Here is a 26,704-nt window from a genome sequence, read left to right as displayed (position 1 = left end):
ATTCTTTATCAAAGAATAGCAAGTCTACATTAGCATTCCTGATCAGTTTTTCACATGAAGAAAGGCCAAGGTGTTGCTGACACCATTCAAAGTGGCCAAGTGAGAGCCATGAGCTGAAGTAGGGCTCTTCAGGCACAAACTCAACCTCTTTAGCGTTAGAGAGAAAGATCCTTATATCCAACTTAGTTTATTTTAAGTTTTTTTGACATAGTGTTGTTTGTTTGTTGACATCCTCTCACAGTTCACTGAGAACCCCACACGTCTCCTTCCAACACAAATAGAACACAAAGAGTCCCTAAAAGACCCATTTGATCTGGTTCTTAACTTATTTGCAGCTAATTGTGCTGATTGTTTTTATTGCATCGTGTGGAGATTAGTAGTAAAACTTTCTGATTAAAAATAGTTGGCTTTCCATTTATAATTGGCCAGAAACTGTTGGACGGTCTGCTTGTCTGTTCATTTGAAAGTGTTCCTGCATACCTGTGTCACTGTGAATGCTCAATGTGTGAATGTACCAGAACAAACAGACTAAAAATAGCCGCGGACAGTAGAGCTTCTGAAGTCACACTTATATAAGTATGTAGGTAGGTTGCCAGGTATGTGGAATGACACAGCCATGCAGGCCATTCATGGTCTAAGGTGGAAATAGCTCGAAGTGTGTAATAGTGGTTTTCGTGTGCCATCTAGTGGCGAAGTAGGAACATTGCATAAATAATTGACATTACTGCCACCTGCTGGGCTAAACTATAAGTTTCGTGTTGTGATGATTAAAAAGAGAACTTTATTTTGAAAAGAATCACACAAACGACACTTCAGGTAGTGAACAAGGTAAACAAAGAAAGAAAAAGAAAAAGAAGAAGGCGCCTTTGTTCAAGTCTGCTGCTCATTTGAGGTATTAACAAGTTATGTTAATATTGTCTTTACATTAAGAGAGGTGTTGTGACTTAATTTAATCTTCTAAAAGTATTACAGCTACTGACTGTGTTCTTATTTTTCTTGCTATATTGTATATTTATTTATTTATCTTTCTGGTAATAACTTGTATTATTATTATTATTATTATAACCTCAGAACAGCTTGATCCAGATATCAGTCCGCTGTCTGGCGGAACGATACTATTCAGCCAATTAGCGCGGATGAAAACTGGGTTAATTGAAGCTTTGTTGCGCCTTTTGTGAAATGTGAGCGGTCCCTGAGGCTCAGGTGAGAGTGAGTTCCTGAAAAGAGTTCCCGTAGAATCTCAGGTGAGTGTGAGAAATTACAAAGAGAAAAAAAAAATAGTGCAGACGAAGCAAATGAGTCAGCAGGAAACGTGCGTAAACAGGACTGAAACACCGAGCTGCTTCATGTCCAGACAGACCTGTGAGTCAGTTTTCACCTGAGCTGTACCTGTTTCAAGGTCCTGGGAAGACAACCTGTCTTACCTAAGCTAACCAGCTGGTGTTGTGGGAAATGTTAGGTCGGGTCGACCAGGAGATTGGCTTATGTGGTTCTAGATATTATCTGCTGGATGTGAACCATATCCATAGCTCCTCGTGACACCAGGACACGTGACAGTGGAATTTAAAAATATTCTAGCTTCTGTATTCTTAATGATAACTATCAGTTAATGATGATAATGAGATAAAAACACACATTCAGGATTTTTAAAATTGTGTGTCCTCCTTTTCATGTCAAATTGTCTTAAATCAGCTTCACCTGTCCAGTTAAAAATTAATAAACTCAAAAGAGCAATAGCAACACAAAACATTATTTCAGAGGTGATTAAATAAACTCAGAATAAACAAATCTATGGAAACAGATTTGTATCATATGAAATTGATATTAACATAAGATTTTGTGACAATCTGATTGCACCCAAACAGGGTTTTGTAAAGATGTTTCCTAATGTTTGGACTATAAAACAATGATCAATGTGATAAAGAACACAGTTTGTTTGTTTTTTGGAATAATAAACTGAAGCGAACATGTGGAAAATATTTCAGTTAGCTCGAATGTGGCGCAATTACAAAGCGCTGTCAGTTTGGTTTGATTTCTCGGCATAAATTGCATAAAAGGATATTTTCAGTCTCTACAAAGTTCCTCCAGAGCCAGTGAAACATCAGGCTGCTGTTTATGGTTTTTCTCATGTCATGAAAAAGGTTGTTTTAATGTGTAACATCTACTCGACTGTGGGGAGGGCTGCACCAGCAACCTTTTGTAAAGAAATAAAATCAACACTGAGCAGAATTGAGTTCAGGGTACTGGTGCAGACTTCACAGCAGTCCCAGTTTCTCATGTGACCCTGTGGGGAAAAATTGCCCTGCTAAGTCCTATTGAGGCTGTAGATATTATAACATGATGGGAAGGGGAGGTTTCTTCCTCCCTGAATGCAGCAATCTGAATAAAGCAGTAGTGACAGGAGGCTCATCGATGATCAGATCATCAGGATAAATGACAAACTGAAGCTGGATCAGACAGGATCCTCATCTGGGAGGACGTCTGTGTCTTGTGACGCGTTTAAACTGGTTTCTGATTAATAAAAGACGGCAGTCATCTTTTCTGTTTCCTAATGACACGCTGAGTCACAACACAGACGCTGATCTGTGCGATGGTTTCATATCTGAAGAGGAGTGTGTGTCTGCTGACACTGTGACATTTCTGTGATTGCGTCTGTGCTCAGTGAGGTAAAGGTATCGAGCGTTACTGAGCACAGACAGACTTAAATCTGCTCTGTGGGTCTGCTGTTGATAATTAGAGAGGCATTTTATCAGAAATGGCGATACGGTCCATGATGTTGTCTTTGGATCTCTTGTCTTGTCTGGCAAATGATTCAGAGTTTTAAGAACAATGTCTTTACGTAATTTTGTGTCGCATTAGTCTTACAAAATCTTTTATTGTGGAAAAACTTGTCAAAATTTTCTGGTATTAGCCAGGAGAAACAGTGCAGTTTCACTACAACGATTTGTGTTTGGGCATGAATTTTTCACTTTTTTTTTTTTCCTCACCTGGACGAGATATTTCTTCTGTCTGCTCCCATATGTACTGCATCATACCCATGTACACAAAGTTCATAATTTTCACTGTTAAATGATGAAAAAGTCTACATTTAGAGGTTGGAGAGATATGTTGTGATGCAAAAAGTGCAATGTTTTTTCATGACTCTTCAATGTTTTGCATTGACGCTGGGATGGAAGAAAACATCAGTTTACGATGAGGTGTGTGGTTTTTGTGGTAAGATCCCAAAGACTGTCACTCTTTGTTTGCATGACCCTTCCAAGTTTACAACATCGAGTGGGAGTGACTTAACAAAGTCTGCAATGATTCAGGCTTAGTAACCTCACTGCAGGTGAGCCACGTGTTCTTTCCCGTATGGACGTTTTGGAAGTTTTTAAAAAGTGCTTTGATGTAATTTTATTTTTGTTGTTTAAATTATTACACCTTTCTTCTTAGCTCAGCTTCAGCTACTTCTGTCTAAAGCTTTCATCTCCCGGCCTTTCCCACATTTTCTTTGCTGACCTCTTTCTTTGAATAAGTACCTGCGCTTCCTCATTCTACCGCCAGGTCTTCTAGTCCTTTCGTCTTTCCAGTTTCTTGTCCGTATAATGTGATGTAAAGAAGTATCTAGGCAACTTGATAACCGAATACAGCATTGCAGGGAAGCCATAAAAATGGGTTAATTTTTAATTACCAGTTTGCCAGCAGCACAAACACCAGTTGCATGGGCATGTGTTAGTAATAATAAAGACTAAATGCTTTTCTTTTTAGCCCACATTTACCAAGAGCAGGGCTCCTCAACGTTTTGAGGACAGAGTAGCAATTTAAATACCCAACTTATGCATCATTTCTGTGTTGTGGTTGCTTTGCAGTTGTGATTTTGTGTGTGTGTGTGCATGTTTACAGTTTTATACCATTAGTGAGGTTTCATTTCTTCACAGCAGCTGTGTTTGTCAGTGTTGGGAAAGTTTAGTGAGTTACTGTAAGTAGAACAAGCTAGAGAGAAATGGATCTGTGGCTCTGCTCTGAGCTTCCTGGTGAAGAAAATTAAAAGTGGTAAATGATTGAATACACTCGAGGGCCTTCATTCGCCTGCAGGCTGGAGTTTATTTAGAGGTAAAATAGGAAAACTGACAGCGATCAATTGTTCTAAACGGATTTTGTTGAAGTGAGACTTCCCTGAAATAACTTCCTTATCTTCTTGTTTCATTGTTAGTGCTGTGAATTGAAAATGAAAGTTTGCGTGCATGTTAAAGTCATTATTATTCTATTGTTTTCTGTCTCAGCAGGTGAAAATCAAAGTAGCTTTGTAACCTTTTGAATTTCTCTAGAATCGTACATGCAGGAGTTGTTGGGAATTTCTAAGGTAAGACAAAGTCAGACCCACATCCGTCATGTGTTTGGGATTAGCCCCACTGTTAGGAAGTGACACTGATGGAGCTGGAAGTCTTTAGGGACACCACGAGGATGAAGTTTAATCATCCCAGAGGGCCTCTGTGTAATGTTCTACTCCCTAATAGGTCTCCTAATCACGTTTTTCAAACAAAGCTGGAAAACATTAGTTTAAAGGATGTCATGAATTCAGTGGAAATGTAAAGTAACGTGACAATCTTTGTTTATTGATCAATGCTCAGACAAAAATAAGTCTCGATGAACTTTTTGTTGTAAACTTTAGAGAAGAAACAGATTATAAATTGGTTTACAATTGCAGATTAATCCATAATGAAAATGGTCGTCCAGTAATGGTTCCAATATACACCAAGTGTGTCAAAAAATTAACCCCTGCTGCAAAAAAAGCAGTTGCAATCACCAATGGCAACAGTCTCCCTTAGTATTACCAAAACCCTAAAATATTCAAAAAACCATGTAGAGGAAGATGAAGAGCCCAAAGTCTTCACTCATTCAGACTCCCTGAATCTAAAGTTCTTTAAACCATCCTCTAGACCCGAAATTGCAGTTCCTCAAACGGCCACCAGAGGCTGGCTGCAGAAGTGAGTCAGCTTCCACAGACTGCTGTGTTAAAACCTCCAGATCTACAGAAGGAAGATTAAAGGCGTCTTCTGCCTTTTCCAGCCTCACTGCTGCTCTGTGCACAGCTCCTGTTTGTGTTCAAGCTTTAGTTATTTGTTATTGGTGTTGCTGCTTGGACTGACAGCTGGATGCAGACGCAGATCGTTTTCTTCCCAAACAACATTTCTACTCATGTTAGTTTGTTTTTCTTTCTCCTTTTCGTTTTATTATTTTGATGCATCTCTTCCTTTTTTTCATTCCATACTCCTTTTCCTCCTCGGTGAAGTCAGCGAGTAATGTGAATGAGTCACATCCTCTAATGTCTTGACCTTGTGAGAAAGTGGGCAGCCAAGAGTCACTCAGATTCCAGGAATCCAGTGTGGGAATCCCCCCCCTCCTCCTCCTCCCCCTCCTCCCTCTAGCTTGTCTGCCTTGTCGTTCGACCCACAGCCTTGCTGGTTTCACATACCTTCAGTTTGCTTTATACTGCCATTGACACAGTGCTGTTGATCAGCAGGGGAGGGGAAGCTCATACCTGCCAGGTGGAAGTGAATCTTGCTTCTTATTGGCTGAGAGGAGTTAAATAGGAGTGGTTAGTCTCCTCCTACTTCCCTTTCTTTTCAAAAGCACGAATGAAAGCAGCTGGGAAGTGAAAAGAGAAGGAAATTTTCAAGCAGTGGGCTTCTGAAACAGCTGAGTCAAAACGCAGACAGTCACAGGTTGGTGGTTTTATTTTAAAACTTTTTTTGTTCTGAAGTTTTCTACAATTTCAGTGATTAGGAAGGAAAATGGCAGATTAAACTGTGTCAACTTTCTGTATCAAATTTAAAGGCGAGCATCACTGTGGTCTTTGTACTTGTGAAGTTTAAGGTCAGACATCTGGCCCCCCTCTTATTTTCACCTCAGTTTAACTCTGTTCTTTTTTTTGTTCTCAACTGTTTTTATTGCTAAAGTTCAGCTTTGCATGGGCCGCCTCTGTTTTACAAGCTGCTTTGTTTGTCATCTGGCAGCAGCAGTGGTGACCTGAAACGCTCTGGAGTCGCTATCACCCCTCATTTGTATTTTAGCAGGGAGCGCTGTGATCACATGACGTGACTGCAGCATCAGGCTAGACTAAATCCAGTGGTTTAACATTTGACTGTTATCACCTCAGTAGGGTGACGGGATGCTGCTTTTGGACTGTTTTGTTGGGTGTCTTTGAGTTTTCGAGTCACTGCTGGGCGAAACATGACATTTAAAGACATCATAATAAGGTCGACCCTGTTATTGTTGGGTCTACATTACAGTATAAAGCACCTTGAGGTGACTGTTGTTGTGATTTAGTGCTGTATAAATAAAATTGAATTAAATCAGGTTGATAGTCGCCCTCACTTTTCTGACTTTTTAATGTAGTGCTGTGGAATTGTTTCAGTGTATTCATTCAGAAGTCTAAATCGCCTCACACCAGACTGTGTCAAGGTTAGATCAGAGAATTATAATCAAAGTTACTGGAAATTCACTTAATCATCAATATTTTTTTTTCTTTTGTCAGTTTAATAAAGCTCCTTTTTTTTTTTTTTTTTTTTTTTTCATTACTGTTATTTTAATATTGACCAAAATCAATGTGATTGGTGGGTTTTTGCCATATTTAAGCTGCCCTACATTTATTCATTTCATTTATGTGACATTTTTTTTAATTTTGGTTTAATTATTAATCTAATTATTTGTTAATATTAGCATAAGATCTGAATCATTGAATCATTAAATGTAGGAAAGTTCTTAGTTTATAATGACTGGGGAAATGAAACAAGTGATTCTAAATAAGAAGCAACAGGTGACTCATGTTTTGGTAATGATGTCACAAGTTTGATGGTTTGAACCTGAATGGGTTTTTGGATGATTGGAAACGATGCACGCTGTATCAGTATTATGGGATGGGCCAGGCATGACCCAAGCAGTCACTGCTGAATTCCGACAGGTTTTTAAGTCTAAGCTGATTTGGGAATGAAAATGATAATTACCCACATCCCATTGTTGCATCTTGGAGCACCTGCACCAGTTGTAGCAGCAGGAGGACAGTGATGGAGTCGCACTAACTCCTGTCTTCACTTATATAAATGCGTCTACAACTGAAAAGGGCCTTCAGTTTTCTTTCACTTGGAACTTGTAAAACAAATTTGGTATGAACATCTCGTGAATTTATGTATTTATACTGGTTCATAATGTGGTTTCGGGCAGGTTGTTTGTGTCTGTCTGTAAAGGTGGTACCATTTACCTCTAATTTCTTTTATAGTGAGTTGAGCCTAGTGTCCCTTAGTGTTTATATACAAATCCCAGGTTTCTTTGGGTGTTGCTTAACAGTTCCAGTTACACTCAACAGTGTTGCAGTAATGCACAAACCTTTCCTAATGTGGCAACATCCCACTATAGTCCACCTGTTGAGTGATGTAGAGACCCCCAAGGGGGCTGCGTCACCAGTCTCATTCTTTCATTCATCCAGAGCATGGATAGCTCTCTCGGATGACTGTTATTAGCGGTGAGGTGCCGTTACGGCTGCATGCAGTCACATGCCCACGGCCTTCAGGCTGTGATGTTGCAGAAGAGGCAAGCAGGTATAGACGTGTGTGTCTGTGTTTCCTGTGAAAGGGAGTGTGTACAAGAGGGTTTTTTTTTTTTTTTTTTTTTTTTTTTTTGTATTGCAGGCGTATCGGTTGTTTTTTGTCTGCTGGTAGTCGCCCCTGGCGTTCAGTCAGAGCAGGGAACAGATGGTCAATGGCTGTGTGACGCGGTCTATTGACTTTCTGACTCAGATGCAGAGGCCGCTCCGTGCTGCAGTGGTAACATGGACCAGCTGTGCAGTGTGACAAAATGTATTGATTCTGTGTGAAGTTTTACACATGAACAAACTGCTTCCCTTGATATAAAAGCCTGTATTTAAATGCTCAGACCCAGACTGTTTTTAGCACCATGAGATGAGTGTCATAAAAATTTGAATGCACAGGAAGGGTGTTCCTCTGAGCTTGATTTAGAGTGGCGAAAGGAAGCAAAGCTGGCACCAGACGACGCGCTCGTTTGCCTTAGCTCAGTGTTTAATTGGCTGAAGGTGCTCCTTCTATTTGTGTCCCCTCCTCTCAGAGGTACGACTTGTGTTCCTGGAAAGCTGACAGGCAGACCGATCACTCAGACCTACAGCAAACATGGCCTCCGTTGCACCGTTCAGCCGCAGGCAGTGGGCATCCCAGTCGCTCAGGGTCACCGCCAAAGAGCTGTCAATCGTCTCTGCCCGGGGTAAAAACACCGCCATCGCAGAGCGCTTCTCCAAGTAAGTCCAACCTTAAGTTTAATAATTTACCAGCAGCCACTCAGCAGATCTGTCTTGACTTTTTACACTTCAGAGTTTTCTGCTCTCGTCATGAGCACAAATTAGGTCATAGGTTTCTTCTCAACGTTTTCTTGCCATTCAGCTTTTCTCAGTTTCCCGTTTTCTTGAAAGATGTGACTATCACATTGTCGACCTTTTACGAATTGCTCCAGTTTCACTCATCCTGTCTGGTTTTCAGACTTTACAGAGTAAAACAGGATCAGATCCTTTATGGAGGCCCCTCACCATTCGGGGCATCCCCCTTTACCGCATATCAAGTGACTAACTTGGAAAATGAGACAATGCACGGTAGTTGATCAACTTGACCACTAGGTGATAGTAGTAGTCTGTCAGTTGGTGGGGAATATGCAGGTTTTTGTGTTTTTCTTCCTGATTAACATTAATTGTGTATTTAACACTTATCCTTACTATGCACAAAAACAAACTTTTAAGCCATTGAACTCTGCAGCCCTCTCACATCTAAAGACAGGAGACCTTGCAGGGTCACTCTTTACGACAACCTCCTGAGATGGTTTTCCATCATGCTGCTGGTGTAAATTTACATGAAGAAAACTGCTGATCAGCTGAAATGGGAGAAGCTTTTGGTTAGAGCTGCCCTTTGTGTGTGCAGTGGGTCAAAAGAAAAAGAAGACACTGTAGACACAGATCAGATAAGGAAGTGAGTGCATTTACCAGTTGTTGACAATCTTCATGCGAATGAACTTCACTATTTGCAAGAGCCATGACGACAAAAATGAACATAATCAGGGGTTGGCAGGTAAATGAAACCTGAAATCTGCTCTGCAGCAGGCGGAGGAGACCCACTTGGGAATAAGTCCGACCACCTGCCTCGATTTGAAAGCAAAAGTTCATATTACATGAGCTATCATATTATCTTGGCAGCTGGAAATGAAGAATGTCATCCAAATTAAGTCTATGGTGGCATTATCATTTCTCCATAAATGTTTGCAGTGTCTCATTTTTTTTTCCTTACCAAGTAGGAGTGGAAAAAACAAACAAACCCACATAACCAGCAATGTAAAATCTAGTCTTTAGGTTCTGTTAGCAAAACTTAAATATTCAGAGCAAGACTCAAGAGTCGGTCTTTAAAGCTGGCTGTTGTCCTCATTGATTAGATACAATGTCTCTTTTTGCTGTTGGCTCTGTGCAGAAACAGCCACATCTGGCTTATTAGTGTTAATGTTTCCTCAGCACAGCTGAGAGGCTTTGAGCCAAACTTAATTTGGACTCACTGTCCCAAACATGATTTTTGTCTCCGGGTAGAAACACCTGTGAAGGACAGCAGTGGTTCAGCTACGAACTGGCCGTGTTTGTTGTCAGTTTGGGGCTAAAATGTGTGGTGCAGCCAGTCTGAGGCTGAAGATCTGAAGCGTTGAACAATAAAAAGTGTCGACTGTGGAGAATTTTGTATTTTTCATACCACAGTTATTCATATTTGATGTTTTATTTGAACTTCAGCGAAATCCGCTGCCACTGTTTTCCCTGTTCTTGCCTGCTTGTCAACAAATCAACTTTCTCCTGACACACACAAGAAATGAGAAATTAAGCAGAACGAGTCACTTGTTAAAACTTGTAAACCTCTCAGCAGCAGACACATTAATATAAGACAGAGATTAAGGACCATAATTCCCTTTGTTTAACAGGGCAAATGATGAGAAGATGAAAATGATTAGTTTCACTAATTGTGTGATGATGTTTGCTCTGTTGAAAGGATTAGTTGTGGGTTATTAATTGATGGCTTATATTAATGTATACAAGTCACATACTTTTTGCTGCCATCCAGACTTGTAAATTCCTGCTGGTTATCGGGGTCTCAGAAACAAAACAGGAAATGAATCTTCAATCAATTAAAATACTTTATCTTAAATAAAACCTGGCCAATAAAATCTGTTTCACTCTGAAACAATGAATCCACTCCCTCTGTGTACTTTTTGCAAGACGACACGTGATGATGTTTTTCCAAACAGTTTTACTTTAACACATTAACTAATTTATTGTTTTTGGAGAGAAGCGGGAACATTTATTTATTTTTCTAACGAATTTCCTGGGAAGCGGTTCTGCTTCTTCCTCACTGGGCCTCATCCTCTCAGTTATTGTTTATCTGAAGCAGTTTTTGTCCTCCACAGGTACCAGATGGCAGCAGAAGAGGGCAGCATAGAGAAGAAGAAAACGGTGCGTACATTCAAATTCACTCCTGTATGTCTGTGACGATTCGTTGCTTCCCAGCGGTGGAAGAAGTGTTTTCTATCATGGCCTCAATACTTGGCCTCAAGTTAAATTTCAGAATTAAAAACAAAGTGCTTCACCCTCTCCACCCTAGTAGTCCCTGCACCAGAACCACCAGTATCTATCATTAAAACACAGCCTGCTGCCATGTTTAGACCTGCTAATTAATGCTGCTGCTGCCGTTAACACAGACGCACAGAAGTCGAACTCCATTCAGTGAGTCCTGTATCCCAAACGTGCCACATTTTTTAATCTGAAAAGCTTCGACACTTTCTATTTTTAATTCACAGAGGGGAAAACTTCACCCATCAGCAGCATCTCATTCCCCATATTCATACGAGTATAAACTACTGCGTAGACCCACATGCTCTGCTGCATCATTTCTTAACATTTTCCCAAAAACTATGTGGACATGCACAGACCAAACCCTCGTTCTCTCTCAGAATTTGGAGTTCAGTGACCTCACTTGCTCTTTGTTTACTCCGTTTCTGTGTGGAAATCTCGACTGTAGTAATGTGACTCATTCTGAAAGCTGATTAAAAGCCTTATTAAGGGAACTCCAGCTGTCAGCTAATAACAGAGCAGTTGAAAGGATAATATTTGGCCTTTCAAATGCAGTGTTAAAATATAAACCCTAAACTGCTCTCAGTCTGGCGGAGACTCAAATAACTGCTTGGAGACGATAATCTTGGAAACATCTCCAGCATGCAGCAAGCTCCAGCAGTGAAATTATTCTGTTATTGCTTTGGGCATCAGCTGTTCTGCTGCACTGATAACAAGGAGCCTCCGTCACACCTGGTCAGCGTGGTGACTCGGGCCCTTTCCACACACGGGAAGCCTTTTCTACACTTTTGACCCCTTTGTTTCTTTTAAGTCATTGAAAATGAAGTAAAAAGTAAAAACCTTCTAAGTAACTCTGACATTTTTTGTTCTTGCAGCATCAGAGGTGTATGTCTCTTTAGTGTAAGGGCATTTTCTGTAGTGGTGGATGTGAACCAAATATTGTTTCTGTTAATCTTATTATCTGCAGTTTGTACATGCTTTCTCACAAACGCACACGTGTTGTTGTTGTAGTAGTAGCACCACACTGCCTGTCCAAACATCACTCACTTCTTCCCCTCTCAGCTGTCTTAGTTGGCCTGATAATATTTTCTTGCTCAGCTTTGATGCTGCTGTCGTCATGATTTGTCACTATATAAAGAAAATAGAATTAAACTAGGCTTCTGATTGGCCAACATTTCTGTAGAGTTGGTTAAATCATCACCTGTTGCTTTGTAATTTTTGTTTAGATGTGGATGGAGCTATTTTTCACAATGTATCCTTGTAGGTGGGATGTTTTTTTTAGAAAGTAAAGTGGAAAACACAGATGTAACTGTGGACGTAGCTTCAGGTTAAACGGGCGGCTTTATACGCCGGTCACTCTTTGCTTTGAGTTTACTTCTTAACCAAATTAAAGGCTCATTAAATATCAAATCAGAGCCACTTTTTACAGCAGGTCTCAGTTACTGTGTATATCATGTGGGTTAGTTCTGCAAGACTTTGGTTTGAGCTACCTGGTCTTTTTTTTTTTCTGTTTTTGTTTTAAAGTTCTTGTAAACAGTATCAGAAAAGTGGATCCAACTACATGGTCACTATGTTAGGGCCACGACTGTGAAACTGCTTTATAACTACGTGCAGCCAGAGGATTTATATAAGCAAAGTTTTCTTGTTGATCCTCATCAATACAAAGAAAACTCTGCTGCCTCTAAAACCTTAGACCCTCCTGTGCGATGAGGTCCAGAGAAGTGATCAGTCCGTAGGTGGTGGGTTTTGCTGATCTCCTCTCTCACACCTTCCTAACCCTGAAAACTTGAGCTTAAACCTGAAGTTGCCTTGTAAAGCCCAAACCCCGCCCCCTCTCCCTGGTATTTTCTACCAGGTTGCAAAACATCTCATCATTAAAGACAATCTTGCATTCCTTCCCCACGTCAAACTTCTCAGGGTGTCAAATCTGTTGTTGTTGTTCGTGTAAATGCTGAATGGCAGTTCTGTCGAATTTCTCTGGCAATCCCTCATTTCCTGAGAGGAAGACTGGAGCTAAAGGTGTTCCTATCAAATCCAATCTCTAAACTAAACATCAGATGTAGATACCAGCCCGGGAGGCTTATCAGGAGATTGGTATTTGTTCAGGCTCTGTGCAGTTCTTTGTGAGAGTTTTTATTTTTTAAGGTTTCCACCTCCCTCCCCTTTACCTTTTTCACATTTCCTGTCTTTATTTTCCCTCCTTTCCCTCATCGACTGTCTGTTTCTGATTTTCTCTCCCTCCTTCCTTACCTCCCCGCCCCCTCACCCTTCGCCCCCTTCACTCCCTCTCCTTCCTTCCCTCCTTCCTTTCCTCTGTGTCATAGAAAGGGGGGGGGTGGGCTAGTTGCTTCATTCTGCTTCATTCTGATCACTTCTCAAGCCTCTCACATCTGGGACAGCCTGTAGCACTTCCAGCCGGTCAGCAGACACCAGCACACACACACTTTCACAGAATTTTCAACCGGACAGCCAGGTCGTCTGCCTCACACTCAGGTTTTTGACACACACACACACAAAAGGAAAAAAGTTTTTCTAGCTTTCTTTTCAGCTCCAGGTTTATAGATGCGCATGCAGAGCAACTCACGGCTCTTTTGTCTTTCATGCAGGACTTCCTGTTTCCTTTTCATGTCTTTTCCTTTTGTTACCTAGCTCAGACTGTGCACACTCTGCTTGCAAGAATGCGAACATGTAGTTTAATGTCAGTGCAGATGCTGTTTGATTTAGTTTAAATGTTTTTAGCGTCATTCAGAAATCGGAGAGTCAAAGTGGCGTGTGTCCAGCATTGATGGAATTTATTGACTAAACTAAAAACAGACTGAGAGCAGCTAGCATCCCTCAGTGGGAGTCTCCTCTGCCAGAGCCTCAGAAATTGTGAGTCATCATAGTTTGTTGTGTGATTGTTTGTGTGGTTGGCAGTAAAAATGAGGGTTATCTTCTCTGTGGTCTCTGCTGTGTTTGAATTCTTCACCCAGCAACCTTTTCATCTCATTGCATCTGCACGATACACAAAACTAGAGCTGGTTAACTCTCAAAGTTAACCAGCAAGGCATGGATGGGAGGTTTTGTGAAATGTATGCATGCAGACTTTAATTAGATTGCATTGTAATGTTTTGCAGTGAACCATGGAGTATTAAGATTTCCTGCTGCAGAAGCCTGAAGGCAGATACTTGGTGCCCAAAGTGACGATAAAAACGTCTGAAATGACAGATAAGAGCTGGACTAACTCGTGTTTAGAACAACCGTCATAGTTAAACGAGGCATCTGAGTCTTAAATGACCAAAACAACAGAAAGCTACAGCTACAGCTACAGTCGGGTCAGTCCCAGGTTCTTGTAGTTCTTGTATCTCTTCATTCTCGTGCATTAAAGTCCAGCTCATTGGGTGATTTATTTACTGAGTGGAAACATCTTTACTGCTGATTCATTTTTAAGCAGACACTCAACAGGTTTTCTGATTCAAGATTCTTAACATATAGAGTCTATATTTGTTTTTGTGACATTTTTCAGTAAATAATATAAATTAATAGACTTTTTATGCTTAAATCAGTTTTTTAGGCTCTTGTGACCTGGAGGCTTAAAGCCAAACTCGTCAGGTGATTTAACAGTTGATTAATTTGCACAAACATCAGACGTATTCTAGCGTGTACTCCCTCTAAAAATGTGATGCTACACTTGTTTTGAATGGTTATCTGGACAAAAATTACACTTGAAGCTTACCATCAGATGACTTTTTTTTCCCCAGGACTTTCTTACAATGACAGAAAACTGCACTTGCACTGCAGCGCATTACAGACTTGTGCATCTGACCCACATCGAGTTGTCTTTTCAGATATGAATCTTTTCTTGTTTCCTGACACACAAACAAAATATGACAGCAGAAAGGTTTTGGATGTATAATCAGAAATGCTCTGTATTGTTTGGAAATATGTTTCAGTCTTTGCATATCCAATATTTTTATGTCCATATCTTGTTTTGTTTTTTGAGGATGGGAGGAAAATGAACCTAGATGGTGTTAATTAAATTGACATTGAGATAAAGAGTCTTAAGATTTATTGAAACTAACAGTTATAAAACTGTTTTACCTTTGATGCTACAGAGGTAAAAAATTTAACCGAGTGACTGTTTCCTGTTCAGGTTGTGGAAGCTCTACCCTCGACACTGTGTGGCGGGAACCTGAGTGCTTTAAAGAAACGCTGGGAGCAGCAGCAACAGCAGGAACTGCCGTCCATCCAGAGATCCCAATCTCAGGCCCCTCTGACTCCAGTCAGCACGTTACCAGGCTCCAGATCTGCACCTTCATCCCAAATCAAGCTTCAGCAAGACTCCCTAAAAACTACAGTACTCTCACAGGACCAGGATACAGAGATCCAGGTTCACAGAGTAACCAGAGAGACCAGCCAGGACATGACGGACATGGAGGCGAAGCCCAGCAGAGATTCAGAGGAGCAGGAGGGAGCGGCGGCATCGGCAGCTGAAGTGCCCGAGTGCGAGAAGCCCAGCATCCCCCTCAACAGCCTCAAGATGATGTTCGAGAAAGGAGAAAGCCCAGAAAAGGCAAGTACTGCTTCTCTGTGAGTTTGTCCTCATTTCAACTTTTAGGCGTTTCTGTTTCAGTGAAATATATTTTTATTTTCAGTCTTAATATAGAAACTTTGTAAGTAGAGTAAGCTGTGGAATAAAATCTTCATGAGTACCTAGTTTAGCTTCGTGTGCCTTCCTCTGATGAAGCATCATACATTAAAATGAATCAGAAATTGAGAAGATAAGTTAGTAGTCTGGGCTTCCTAAAACTGTCCACTTGTTCTCAAAGAAGTCAGATCCCCCCCAGTGCCGTCATGCTGATAGTCACATGGTGTAGCCCCACTTCACATCCTCCTCCTTTAAAAGAAACACACACTCTCAGCTGACTCGCACATTTCTCTCTGCAAAGATCCCTGAGAGATCTCTGCTTCGTGCTCCCCGAGGCAGCTAATTGTTGTTTGTGGAGCATAAAAGTCGAGGAATTTGACGTCCAGTCATGCATCAGCTCAAGGCGTGTAAAATGAAAAGTGCTCATACTCCAAAGTGTGGCACATTAACAAGAGCCACGCTGTTTCCTCAATAGAGAGCGACCATTTTATGACGAGCCACTGTGAGGCTTTCAGAGGTGGACTGATGAGTCCGAACTCGATGTGCTTTACAAATTTAAATTTGGGGTTTAGCCTTTAACTACCGTGACCTCCCAGTTATGTAAATGTAAAAATACTGAAATAAACATGACCACTTATAAATACACCAGCAATAATAAAAGTAATAGTTAGAAATTCTAAAATACAAATACTAAAAAAGACAAAAAATGGTTAAAATAATAAAAATACTAATATAACAAAAACACTTCTAGTTAAAGGGCTCATTACAAACTGGAACAGTAATTAAAAATGTGGTGATTAGACACTAAATATGGGAAAAAAACTTCATATGTGTGAGCTAATGAGTGCTTTAATAGTGGTGAGTTAAATATTTAAGACATGACCACATAATATTTATTAATAAAGATGTGGAAATGAAAGCATGTATGACCTTCTCAAGAACGCCACTAGAAAGGGAGGAAAAAATTCATTTAGACACGGTATGATTAAACGGCTTACTTGGAAATAAAAGCTGTGTCCAGCTCCCGGGGGGGCAAATACACCAGGACATAGGAAATTTTGAGACATCTGGCTCTAAATATCAGAGAGATGAGATAAGATTTGATTTAGATTACTGGGAAAATAAGTGAGTCATCAGCATAACAATAAAATGGGCGTTAATAATGGGACCCAGTGAAAGACGTGTGCTCTGCAGTTCTTCTCAGTCCTACAAAATCAACAACTCCACTTACTGTTGATTCACTTTCACTCAGTTTTGACAGAGGTTCAATTTTTCTATTATTAAATTTGATTGTTTGATGTTTGTGGTGCTCAGTGGGAAGAAGACCTCAGTATTTAAAAATGTTACAAATGTATAAATTGTCATTAGGCCAGAAAGGATAAACTGTTGACAAAAAGGTGAAAATGGTGAATTTGTTGGCTTTCTTTGGTTTATTTCTTGTCATCTTGGTTACCCCAAGAGGCTTGGTTCTTCCCGAGGTTTCTTCCAGTTTTTCCTTCCCTTTATCTCCATGTGTTTGCTCTTTTTTTTTTTTTTCTCTCTTCTCTCAAGTTTCAGCTTTCGTGTTCATGCTGCTCCCAATGTTTGGAGGAGCGGATGGACGGCTCAGTTTTCAGCTGATGCTAACATGCTTTAAAGCAGCGGTCCCCAAACTGCTTATGTCCGACAATATTTTCACAGACTGGTCTTTAAGGTGTCGCGGATAAATACAACAAATTAAAACCAGTACCGGTACCAAAAAAACAAAGATTTATTTCAAACACACAGGAAAAGATCCAGGGAAACAGAGTTGACGATAAAAACGATTAAAAAAAAAAAAGATTAAAAACCATAAATTTCATACCCGAGCCTCAACTCTCGCGGCCTGGTACCTAACGATTCATGCACTGGTACCAGTCCGAGGCCCGGTGTTAGGGACCGCTGCTTTAAGGTGCTTCCATATACTGATTCTAATTCTGTTGTGAAATTGGACATTTTATAATGTAGGTCAGTGGGGATGAACTCCACCTTCAAGTGGCAATTTGAGGAAGTGCAGCTTTGGTTTTCAGTCCAGGAAGAGATTAAATTAATATCCAGGTGCCATTAATACAAATTAATGGCACCTGGATATTAAGGTCTTAATGTGGCACAGAGGAGGAAGATGCACAGATAATGCTGAGCAGGATTGACTCTCTCAGTTTTGGCTTAAGAGTCTGATTCTTCATGGAAACTTTTTTTTTTTTTTTTTTTTTTGTTAACAAAGGACAAAGAAGGGGTTGTAAGGAAACATGGGATGAAGAAACGTGCAGTAAAACGTGGCGTTTAAACAAAGACATCCGCCACTCTCCTCTCCACACCCGCCTCCTATGTGGGCTTTTAAAAAGTGAGATGAAGGAGCACTCTGGGGAGCTGGAGGGAAGGAGTCTTTTTATTGCTCGCTGCATAGTTGTCCTTCCAAAGGAGGGCTTGTTTGGGGAAATCCTCGAGCTGAAATACAGGATCTATACAGTTCTGTAGACACAGTGTCCGGGGCTTGTACAATAGGCTCCACTGTAGGGCCGAGGCGGGCTCTCTGCTTCTTTGTTGAGCTCCCCTTCACGGGGCAGATGATGTCATGGTGCAGCAGGCTGGCAGACTCATGACTGCAGACAGCTGATCTGCACTCTGAGCCTCGTCAGACAGTCTCCCCCCAAGGCCGTCAAAGCTCTCCGCCTCCCCTCCCCACCTCATCAATCACCCTTGTGCTCCACTCTCTGCTCCTCAGCTCCACCTCGCCCCTGTTTTCTCTCTTAACCCTCACTGCCACCCATCAAAGACCTCCACCCTTCTTTTCTTTGAAGTCATGTTATCTCGGATGGCAATTCCTTTGAGGTGAATGGTCTAATACCTCTAATGTCCCCTGGCTTTTTCTCGCACTGTCATGAGCATTTTCATAACAACTACTGAATATATTTGGTATGAAATCATGGACTGATATCAGCAATCACTAAAGCTTTGACCAAAATGTGTTCTCCGGACACCAAAATGTCAGTTTTGCACTTAAGCATTCAAGTCCAGGTCAAAATCATCATCATAATCTCTCCTTTTACAGTCTTAAAAGTGTTACTTTATTTTTATTTTTTTAAGTACATATATTATAAATTTCCACTGTGTGCTGACTGGCGCTGACATAGGAAAAGTGTAAAAGCAACAAAAACTTGGCTGTTCGGCCAAGCATGACGTGTGGTGTATTTTCCACAAAGTGTTTCAAACAAGCAGCAAAATGAGTAATCCCAATGCTCCTGGACTCGGAAAGTCCCCAAGTGATAAGACGGCTTATATTGGCAAGTTTGGATTCATACCGGATAAATCTCAGATCATTATGGAGATGCTAAGCGCTCTTTATCTTGGACCTAACTTTCCTTTGGTTTGTTTTTAGTACTGCTATACTATTAGCTGAAATTTGATGTTGTGATGTTTGCACATGAGGTGGTCCTCAGCGAAAATTAGTATTTAGTACTTTTTCTGCGTAAATTGATGCACGATAAGTTTGTTTTTGCAAATATGGTATTGTCTGCCAATCAATCGACTCCTTCATTCTGCATGCTGAAGTTTTCTTGGAGTTGCCCCTTATGAATCGGTGTGAGTGGATGTTTGAACACATGGGCGTAGATAAAACCGTGTGCTTTAAGTGCTTAACTCTATAAGTACCACTCCATTTACCAGTAAATGAGTCTGAATTTAATTAAAACCTGATGCATGTCCTAGCATTCTGCTAATGCAGGCTGATTTTTGTAGAAATTGTCTGCTGCTGCTTGCTTTATGCCTCATATCAAAGGGGTGGGGATGCCTAATAATAAAATGGAAAAAACCTCTGCATTTGTCCAACTGTGGACACACATTAGCAAAAAATATCACCATCGTGTGAATTACTGGGAGTCCTAGATGGTGTGACAGACAGACGTAGCTTTGGGATCTGACAAATGAAGCCAGTGTGGAATTGCTTTCATTATTTTTATTTAACCCCCGTAAATATTTTCCTGATGATTTTTATGGGCTCGGTCACTAGTTTTGAGTCTGAGATTTAATTAGCCAATATGTGACATCACGGTGTTTCCGCCTATTTTTTTTTTTTTATACCATCTTTAGTAACAGAATCGATATTCACTACCTATAATTTGGGGGATATTTAGGAAGATTTACTCAAACAAAATCGACTTTCTCCAGCCTCATCGTCGTCTGTGTGACGCACGTTAGCATCATCACTGTGAGCATGCTCACATTGGCCTCTCTGAGCTAAAAGCTAAACGCACTAACAGATCGGTAAAGAGTTTGTCTGCGTTTATTCCTCCAGCTCTTATCTAAACACCCCCCTCTACATCCACTCCCCTCTCTGGGCCGACTCGATGCACTCTGAAATTAATTGACCCTCACCCCTCCTCCCTCCCACACAGCCCAGCTCAGCCCCAGCCTCCCTATCCTCCCTGAGTCACCTCCCTGAGTCACCCCCCTTACTGCACCAGCTGCTGCTTCTCCGCCTCCCTCCTGCCCCACATTGCTCCTCTCTGTAGGCCCAAAGCTTTATTCTGATGCTGGGGGGCCGTGAAACACTTAAACAAGAAAAAAAAGAAAAGAAAGAAAGACCATCTGTAAAACCACGGCACACTCCCGTCATCATCCCCACCTTCATCCGACCACACCCCTCTTTGAGCAGCACCCCCTAGGAACACCTGCTCCTTGTCGCCTCGAATATTCCCACCCACCCTGCCCTTCATCCTCCTCCCCCTCCCCTAAAGCCATCTCCAGAGGGTCCTACCCCACATCTCCCCTGCGATAAGCCACAGTCTGTGCCTCCCCGCTCTGGAGCTGCAGGTCTTGCCGGTGCTGGATTCAAACACACGATCAAACTCCGTGAGAACCGCCTTCCCCTCGGTCTCGCCGCCGACTCCTCATCCTCTGTGGCTTTTTTGTCCTCCCTCTTCATTTGTCTTCGCGAGAGGTAGCTATGACATATGGTGTTTGTGGCTTTCTTTGTTTGGCTCTGAGACAGTCTCCACTTTTACTTTCCCTGCTTGTTATTTTATTGACTTCTGTGTTGGACGAGGATGTTTGCGCAGCAGCTGAAAGGGGCCTTTTAAGGCTTCTCAGAGTCCACTTTATGGACTTTATCAGTAGCTCCTTTCAACTGTGTCAGCTCACTTTAAAAACAGTGTTATTGTGTGGCTTGAACTGGGTATATTAACACCTTTAAAGGGTGTTAACTGATGCTGCAGGTGCCTTCCTGCTCTTTGTTTGGGTAAGTCTTAGTGTAAGAAGAAGTCATTGTCTCTGGTAGACTCTGGTGTGTGTGAGGTGGGGTCATGAGGGGAACTGAAGCTCGCTCGGTCTGTCTGTTTAGGAGCTTTAATAGTATCAGGATTAGCATCAGATTCTTTGTCTGGCCCACTGATCCAGCCTTTCGAGACACAACCTGGCCTCGTATGCTTGTTTACATGCCACTCAACCCCTCATGCACACACATGCATGCAAACCAGTCTCGGACCCCCCTCCTCCTCATCCTCCCCTTCATCCACAAAGCTGCACCTCCGGTCTGTGGAAGCTAATCCACCCGGGGGAATAGATCCATTCTTATAAAGATGACTGTTTCCTTTGTTGTGATTCGTTTCTGTTCTTAACGCCCCGCTTAGGGCCTGAGTGTTGGTGTGTTTTCCTGTTCACAGCAGATGATTCAGTTCTTTCTTAACCATAATGTGCATTATTAATTATTGAACTCACTCCTGACTCAGACTCTCAGATTTGCCCCTTACCCGCCCTCAGATTACATCATCTGTGATGATCTGGTTGTCACTGCTCGGTTTTTAAAGGGGTAGAGGTTAAGCCTAGAGGTGCGAGCTTTGGAAATCCTGCTTCTTTAAGCTGTTATAATCTTTTTTTTTTTTATTAGAGTCATGTGAGTTATTCAATGTGAAGAGAATTATCTGATTTTGCAGTTTCTCTCATTTTGCTGGAGGATTTAACACCTTTCCTATCACCTTTTGCTGAACTCTCACCACTTTTTTGTAATTGTGACATTCTCTGGCACCATTTAGTGAGCAGCAGTTGAACATTGTGAAGGTTTTCCCACAAAGAGGGAACACGAAAGTTTAAAGGATGAGGCTGGACTTTCCCAGTGTAACACTTTTTTTTTTTTTTTTTTTCCTCTCTCTCAAAAGTAGTGAGTTTGTGGACGCTGTCTCCACTTTCATTTACTTTAGACAGGGTGGACATTTGCACTGAGTTGACCTCAAAAATGAAATTTTCTTATGTGTTTAATGTAAACATCCATCTGGGTCCACGTCACAGGGCCGTAGTCTGAGCAGAGATGCTCAGGCTTCCCGCAGGTAGCACAGTAAGGTATTCCCAAGCCAACTAAAAGACTAAGTTTCTCAAGCATGTTATGTGTGCGCTCCGGGGTTTCATCCAAGGTGTGCATGCCAGAGATGCCTCACCTGGAAGTTGTCCAGGAGACATCCTAATGAGAATGAGAATCACCTGAGCCTCATTTCAGTGTGGAGGAGTAGCAGCGTTACTAAGCCTTCCTGAACGACTGAGCTCTTCACCTTATCTCTAAGACTGAACCCAGACGACCTTCAAAGAAAGATCATTTCCACCACTTGTCAGCGATCTTTCCTTCTACACCCAGTTCGAGGCCATAGATGGTGGGAAAGAAATCGACTGGTAACTCGAAGCGTCACTTCCACGTTCAGCTCTCTTCACCAAAACGGATCACTGCAGACGCTGCACCAACATATAAAAAGTCTTTGAAGACCAAAAACTCTCCAGTGTGTAGTTTAAGGAACGCATCTGTCATATCAGGCGTTTAGCACTTTGTTCTAAAACATCTTTACACAAACACAGGTTCACGGTCAGTCTAACTGAAAACTTGTTCTTGTCTTTTCAAAATGCGTACAGTTCCCACTCACTGACTCTGTGGCACATAACAGATAAGATGTACAGATAATGCTCGTTGGAGGTTTGAACGCTTGTTAAATAAATTCTTCTTTCACCTTCATGCATTTATTTTTTTAGAGAAGATAAAGTGGAAATGCATAATGTGTTACACAAATGAGGTTTAACTTGTCTCAAACATACTTTCATCCAGTTTTTTCCATGATGTAAGGCCACTCTGCCTCAGCTTTATGTTGTGAAATGTTCCTGAGCTCGACTTGCCGAAGCCTGCAGAGCTCCGAGCCTGTCAGGACTCGGGCCGAAGCCAAAATCCTCCCCGTGGCCCCTGCAGCCTAAAGGCTAAATGTGCTGTGCCGCTGTTTGTCCCGTTGCGTAAGCCGTACCTTAAATGGCATGAGACGGATGATTTTGTGCCCTGAAGTTTGGGGGAGATGTCCGACTGGGGAATTCCCCACGTTCTGGGCAGATGCTCCTTTGTTATAAAGCAGCAGGTGTTCTTTTCTGCCCTGCAGCAGAGAGGTGATCGGTTTGTTTTCTGGCTGGTGGCTGAGGACAGACGGGGTGTCTTGTCTCAGACACTGAGCTCATAAGGGGATTAAAGTGGTTTGGACTGCACAAACACTGTGCCGCTCTTGACCTCTGTGATTCTCTTACCTTTGCATTTCCTCGGTCTCTCTTTGATCTTTCTGATGGCCGGGCTTTAGCTTGCAGCCTGTTGGCTCTACCAGGTGAAACATGTGAGCATCAAAGGACTGCATGTGTTTTCATCTCTTTGCCTTATGTCGGTTTGTTTTCTTCATCTGTCTGTTTTTACGTTGCAGGCATCCAGAGAGCAGACAGGCCGAGGAAACACTGGCAGCATGGACCAACTACTAGGAGGTACATGCTTCTCTTTAATGTGCTTTCAGGGTTTTTAGGGGGCAGTTTGTTTGAGAGGTGATCGACAACACACACCAAATGACCTAGACGGCAACGGCTGATGTGAAATTAGTGTTGCATGTTTCTTATTATGTGCTTTATTCTATCTATGAGCGAGCCTCTCATTTCTTTTTAGATGTGGACAAAATTTTAATGTCATCAAATACCAAAAAAGTAAGCGACAGTTTTATTATTGGCAGAATGGAAACCTTCTGTAATACACATCTCAGCTGAATGTAAGTCGGTGAATGGCTTCATCTTCAAAAACTGCTGTCGGTGGATAAAAAGACAGCTGTGCGCTACTTCGCACCTCTGCCGAATCTTAAAATATCCTCCACACCACATGCGACTCAGACGGCGCACTCAGTCATTTCATTGGCTAATGGTTCATGGTGGTTTTAATTTAAAGAGGAAGTGAAACTCTTTGACATGTAAGAGGCAGGTCATCCTTTTTTCTTTTCTTTTTTGTTCTTTTTTAAATGACTGAGGAGAAACCTGAGAAAACGAGCCCCTGCATGTGACCTTAAAGGGCTCATTTTTAGTAAACCCAGAATCCGTGACATAACCTCCTCAGTAGAGCGAAAGCTGCTGACTCTGCGGTCCACTTCAGCTTTATAGAAGCGTGTTGTTGCTGCTCTTCTCATTGTTTAGGTTCATGATTAGCTGTCTTATCAATCTTGTATACGGCTACGGTAGAAATAAATAAATAAATAAATAAATGCACAGATGATTAATTTCCCAGAATTCAGGTATAAACCAGAAGTGTGGCTCTCTGCTAACAAATTGGTCAACTCTGAGACGATCGTGATAGTTTTGATATTTACTTGTAGCTGAGTAACATAAGCACCAAATAAAGTAGATGCTTAAGTGACCTGATGAAGCAACAGCCAATACTTGGATATTTGCTCCCAGGCTTTTTGTTTTGCACATTGTTTTGCTGAGCTTAAAGCTTTATTATTGTCAATAGCTGTTAGGTATCTGGCGCATTTTGGCAAATGCCCTCCCTCTATTTTAATCTCTTTACCTGCATATAATGCAAGCCTGCTCAAATGTACTTTCTAGGCAGAGCAGTTTTGACCAAACAGAATCAAGTAGATCCCTTTGAGTTCTGTTTACAGAGATTATTTTTATTCTTGAGCATCATGCTGTCTGGCTTAAAAAGAGGCTGACTTTAAACAGCTTGTATCAGGAAAATGATGAAGTGAAGGTCTGCAGTAAGAGCAGTCAGTTGGTGAATAATACTTCGGTTTTAATGTTTGGAGTCACATTTGAGTCCCCTGATGTGATATAAATGCAGAGTTCGGCCTCTTTTAGCTCAGTTTTGGTCTCAGCAGCTGTCTGACTTTTGTGATGACAGCCAAAAAAGGCACCTCGTGTGCGTATGCAGTCATTTTAACCACATACAGTAAAAACATGAGCGATGGAAAAACAAACGGAAAGACATCTGCTATGTCAAAGGTAAACTGGAGCTCTTCGTTAACGGTGTCAGATTTACAAAGTCTTTGGGATTTTTCTTTACAAAGAGTCTCTTCCTGCTATCTTCCTGGATGGATTACATCCTTCCCCGAAATGAAAAAGCTCAGAAGTGACGACACGGGCTGCTGTGTAAGCGCTGTGATCAGCCCACTGCCTAAGAGAGCACAGGAAGAGACAAACCCACAGTTTCCCTCCACGCTGCACGCAGCTCCTGACCCCGTGTTCCCGTCATCAGCCTGCATTCACAGCAATTAATGAACTGTAACAAAAAAAGTGGCGTCTGCAGGTTACAGCAAGCACAGAAAACACTGTTCAGACATGATGTGCCCACAAAGATGAGTTAAAATAGCTGAAGTGTTTGTTAGGCAATAACTTCTAGTGTTGTGTGTTTTTTTTTTTTTTTTGCAGATGGAAGCCTCGCCGAGTCCACGCCTCTCCGTGATCGGATGGCCCTCTATCAAGCAGCCATCTCCAAACAGGAAGTCCCTCCCGCTTCAGTCAATGTGAGCTTTTTGTGCCTTACTGGAAACTTTCATTTCTGGTTTATAAATTTCTAATAAAAGTGAGATTGGTGGAGTATTCATGGTTAGTGAATTTGAAATAATCCTATTTAATTGTCTTGGAGCTGAATATGAAATAACACAAATCAACCAGAGAATTTAAAAAATGTGCCCTTAAAAGATCTGCATACCTTCACATTATAAAATAATTGGGTTAAGTTACAGAGGATGGACATTCAGTGGCCTGAGCGAGCCCTGCTGTGAAAAACATGCTTCAGCTGTTATCTTTTCCTCGACGTGAAACAGGAAATGAATCATGCATGACCTTTGGGTGCATGACGCTTGTAACACGAGCCTATTTATTATTTAGACAGCGCAGTTAAGATTGCAAGTATTTCCAAACAAACAGTGTAAATCGGTCTCTGTGGAGCCGAGCTGGGTTGTGAACTCTGTGCCATCACCACCACACCGATGTTCCTGAATTATTCCAGGCCTGAATGGACACCCGTGGGGCAGAGCACTGGGGAATTTTGTATTTTCTAGGATGATTTTTGGAGACAAACTAGCTAATGGAAGCAAGTTGAAACAAAATGACTCCTTACATGTGATCCCAGCAAAGATATTTGCATGATTAAGATGCACATGTAGTAATTGTGTTTTTGTGGACCTACTTTTTCCTGGAGTTGTTGTTGCTGTTGACCAGCTGCATTATTGGTCAACAGGCAGTGACTGCTCTCTCTGATATAGGTTTAAACATCTGTTTTGTATACTTAAAAATTACTTGGAGCCAAATGGCACATATACCTAAGACACTGCAGTCCCACACAGTGTGCAGCATTGTGGATGCTCTGTTAACAATAACCCTACAGGTGATACCCAGTAGGTTTATCTCCTATGAAGCAGGTGATGCCGATGGCTTATATTCCGTTGTTAACTTTCCACTCGTCCTTCTTGTTTTGCTCAGGATGATCAGCTGGATGGTTTCAGTGGGAAGCAGAAGGAGAACGTCCCCCCGTGCACTCTGGACATGGTGAGAGTTTATAGCCTGAAGGTGTTTTTGTTCCAGTGCATCAGTTTCGGCTCATCTCGACACGCATTTATCTAAACGTGTGTCAGTGTGTGATGTTTTTTTGTTTTGTTTCTTTCACATCTCTTCTCCCGTTTCAGAGTCCAGAGTCTGAACCGAACACCAGGAGAATTTTCACCTCAGAGACCAACGGTAAGTTCTGCAGATAATTCGTGATGAAAAGTTGAAGTGAGGTTCTCACGTCTCGGTATGAACTGTCCGTCCTTGGCTTTAGTTTGTAATCCTGTAAGTGGAAGGGCTTTATCAAATATGCAGATGGCTCCCTCTAGTGTTGGTTCTGCATTACTGCCTTTCTTTTTTTTTTTTAAATTTTTTTTCTTATTTTGCTCTCTCAGGCTCAGGACCCGGCACTCCTGCGTCCTCCAATCAGAAAGACTCGTCCCAGTCAAAGACTCCCAGGGTGAGCCCTCACAACAAACATTTACACCTCACACACACCTGTGCACCCTACACTAATCTCCACCTCCTTATTTTTATTCTTAGACTTTAACAGAGTAGCTTTGGGGAGGGTTGATGGGCTCAGCAGTCATTGTTGGTGCCCATATGTGACTAAA

At 41.7% G+C, this 26,704-nt stretch overlaps 1 protein-coding gene across 3 annotated transcripts in view; it reads left to right on the top strand.

Annotated features, from left to right (window-relative positions):
- The first annotated feature begins 1,104 nt into the window (after nucleotides 1-1,104).
- The window catches only part of lima1a (LIM domain and actin binding 1a), a 28,395-nt gene continuing 2,795 nt past the window's right edge, over nucleotides 1,105-26,704 (top strand). The window contains exons 1-9 of one of the 3 annotated variants that reach the window (XM_080898504.1): nucleotides 1,105-1,244; nucleotides 8,101-8,287; nucleotides 10,474-10,519; nucleotides 14,769-15,188; nucleotides 22,991-23,048; nucleotides 24,972-25,066; nucleotides 26,028-26,093; nucleotides 26,231-26,282; nucleotides 26,486-26,550. In XM_080898504.1, the coding sequence (XP_080754630.1) occupies nucleotides 8,163-8,287; nucleotides 10,474-10,519; nucleotides 14,769-15,188; nucleotides 22,991-23,048; nucleotides 24,972-25,066; nucleotides 26,028-26,093; nucleotides 26,231-26,282; nucleotides 26,486-26,550 (927 nt within the window). In that variant the 5' untranslated portion in view covers nucleotides 1,105-1,244; nucleotides 8,101-8,162. Of the gene's footprint in view, nucleotides 1,245-5,592; nucleotides 5,706-8,100; nucleotides 8,288-10,473; nucleotides 10,520-13,782; nucleotides 13,951-14,768; nucleotides 15,189-22,990; nucleotides 23,049-24,971; nucleotides 25,067-26,027; nucleotides 26,094-26,230; nucleotides 26,283-26,485; nucleotides 26,551-26,704 lie in introns of those variants that run through there. The other 2 variants (XM_080898503.1, XM_080898505.1) reach the window with 2 other exon arrangements.

Source organism: Rhamphochromis sp. 'chilingali' (assembly GCF_963969265.1).
Source record: "Rhamphochromis sp. 'chilingali' genome assembly, chromosome: 12".
Taxonomy (NCBI): domain Eukaryota; kingdom Metazoa; phylum Chordata; class Actinopteri; order Cichliformes; family Cichlidae; genus Rhamphochromis; species Rhamphochromis sp. 'chilingali'.
The sequence above is the reverse complement of the archived record's forward strand: the minus strand, read 5'-3'. Positions and strand labels throughout refer to the sequence as shown.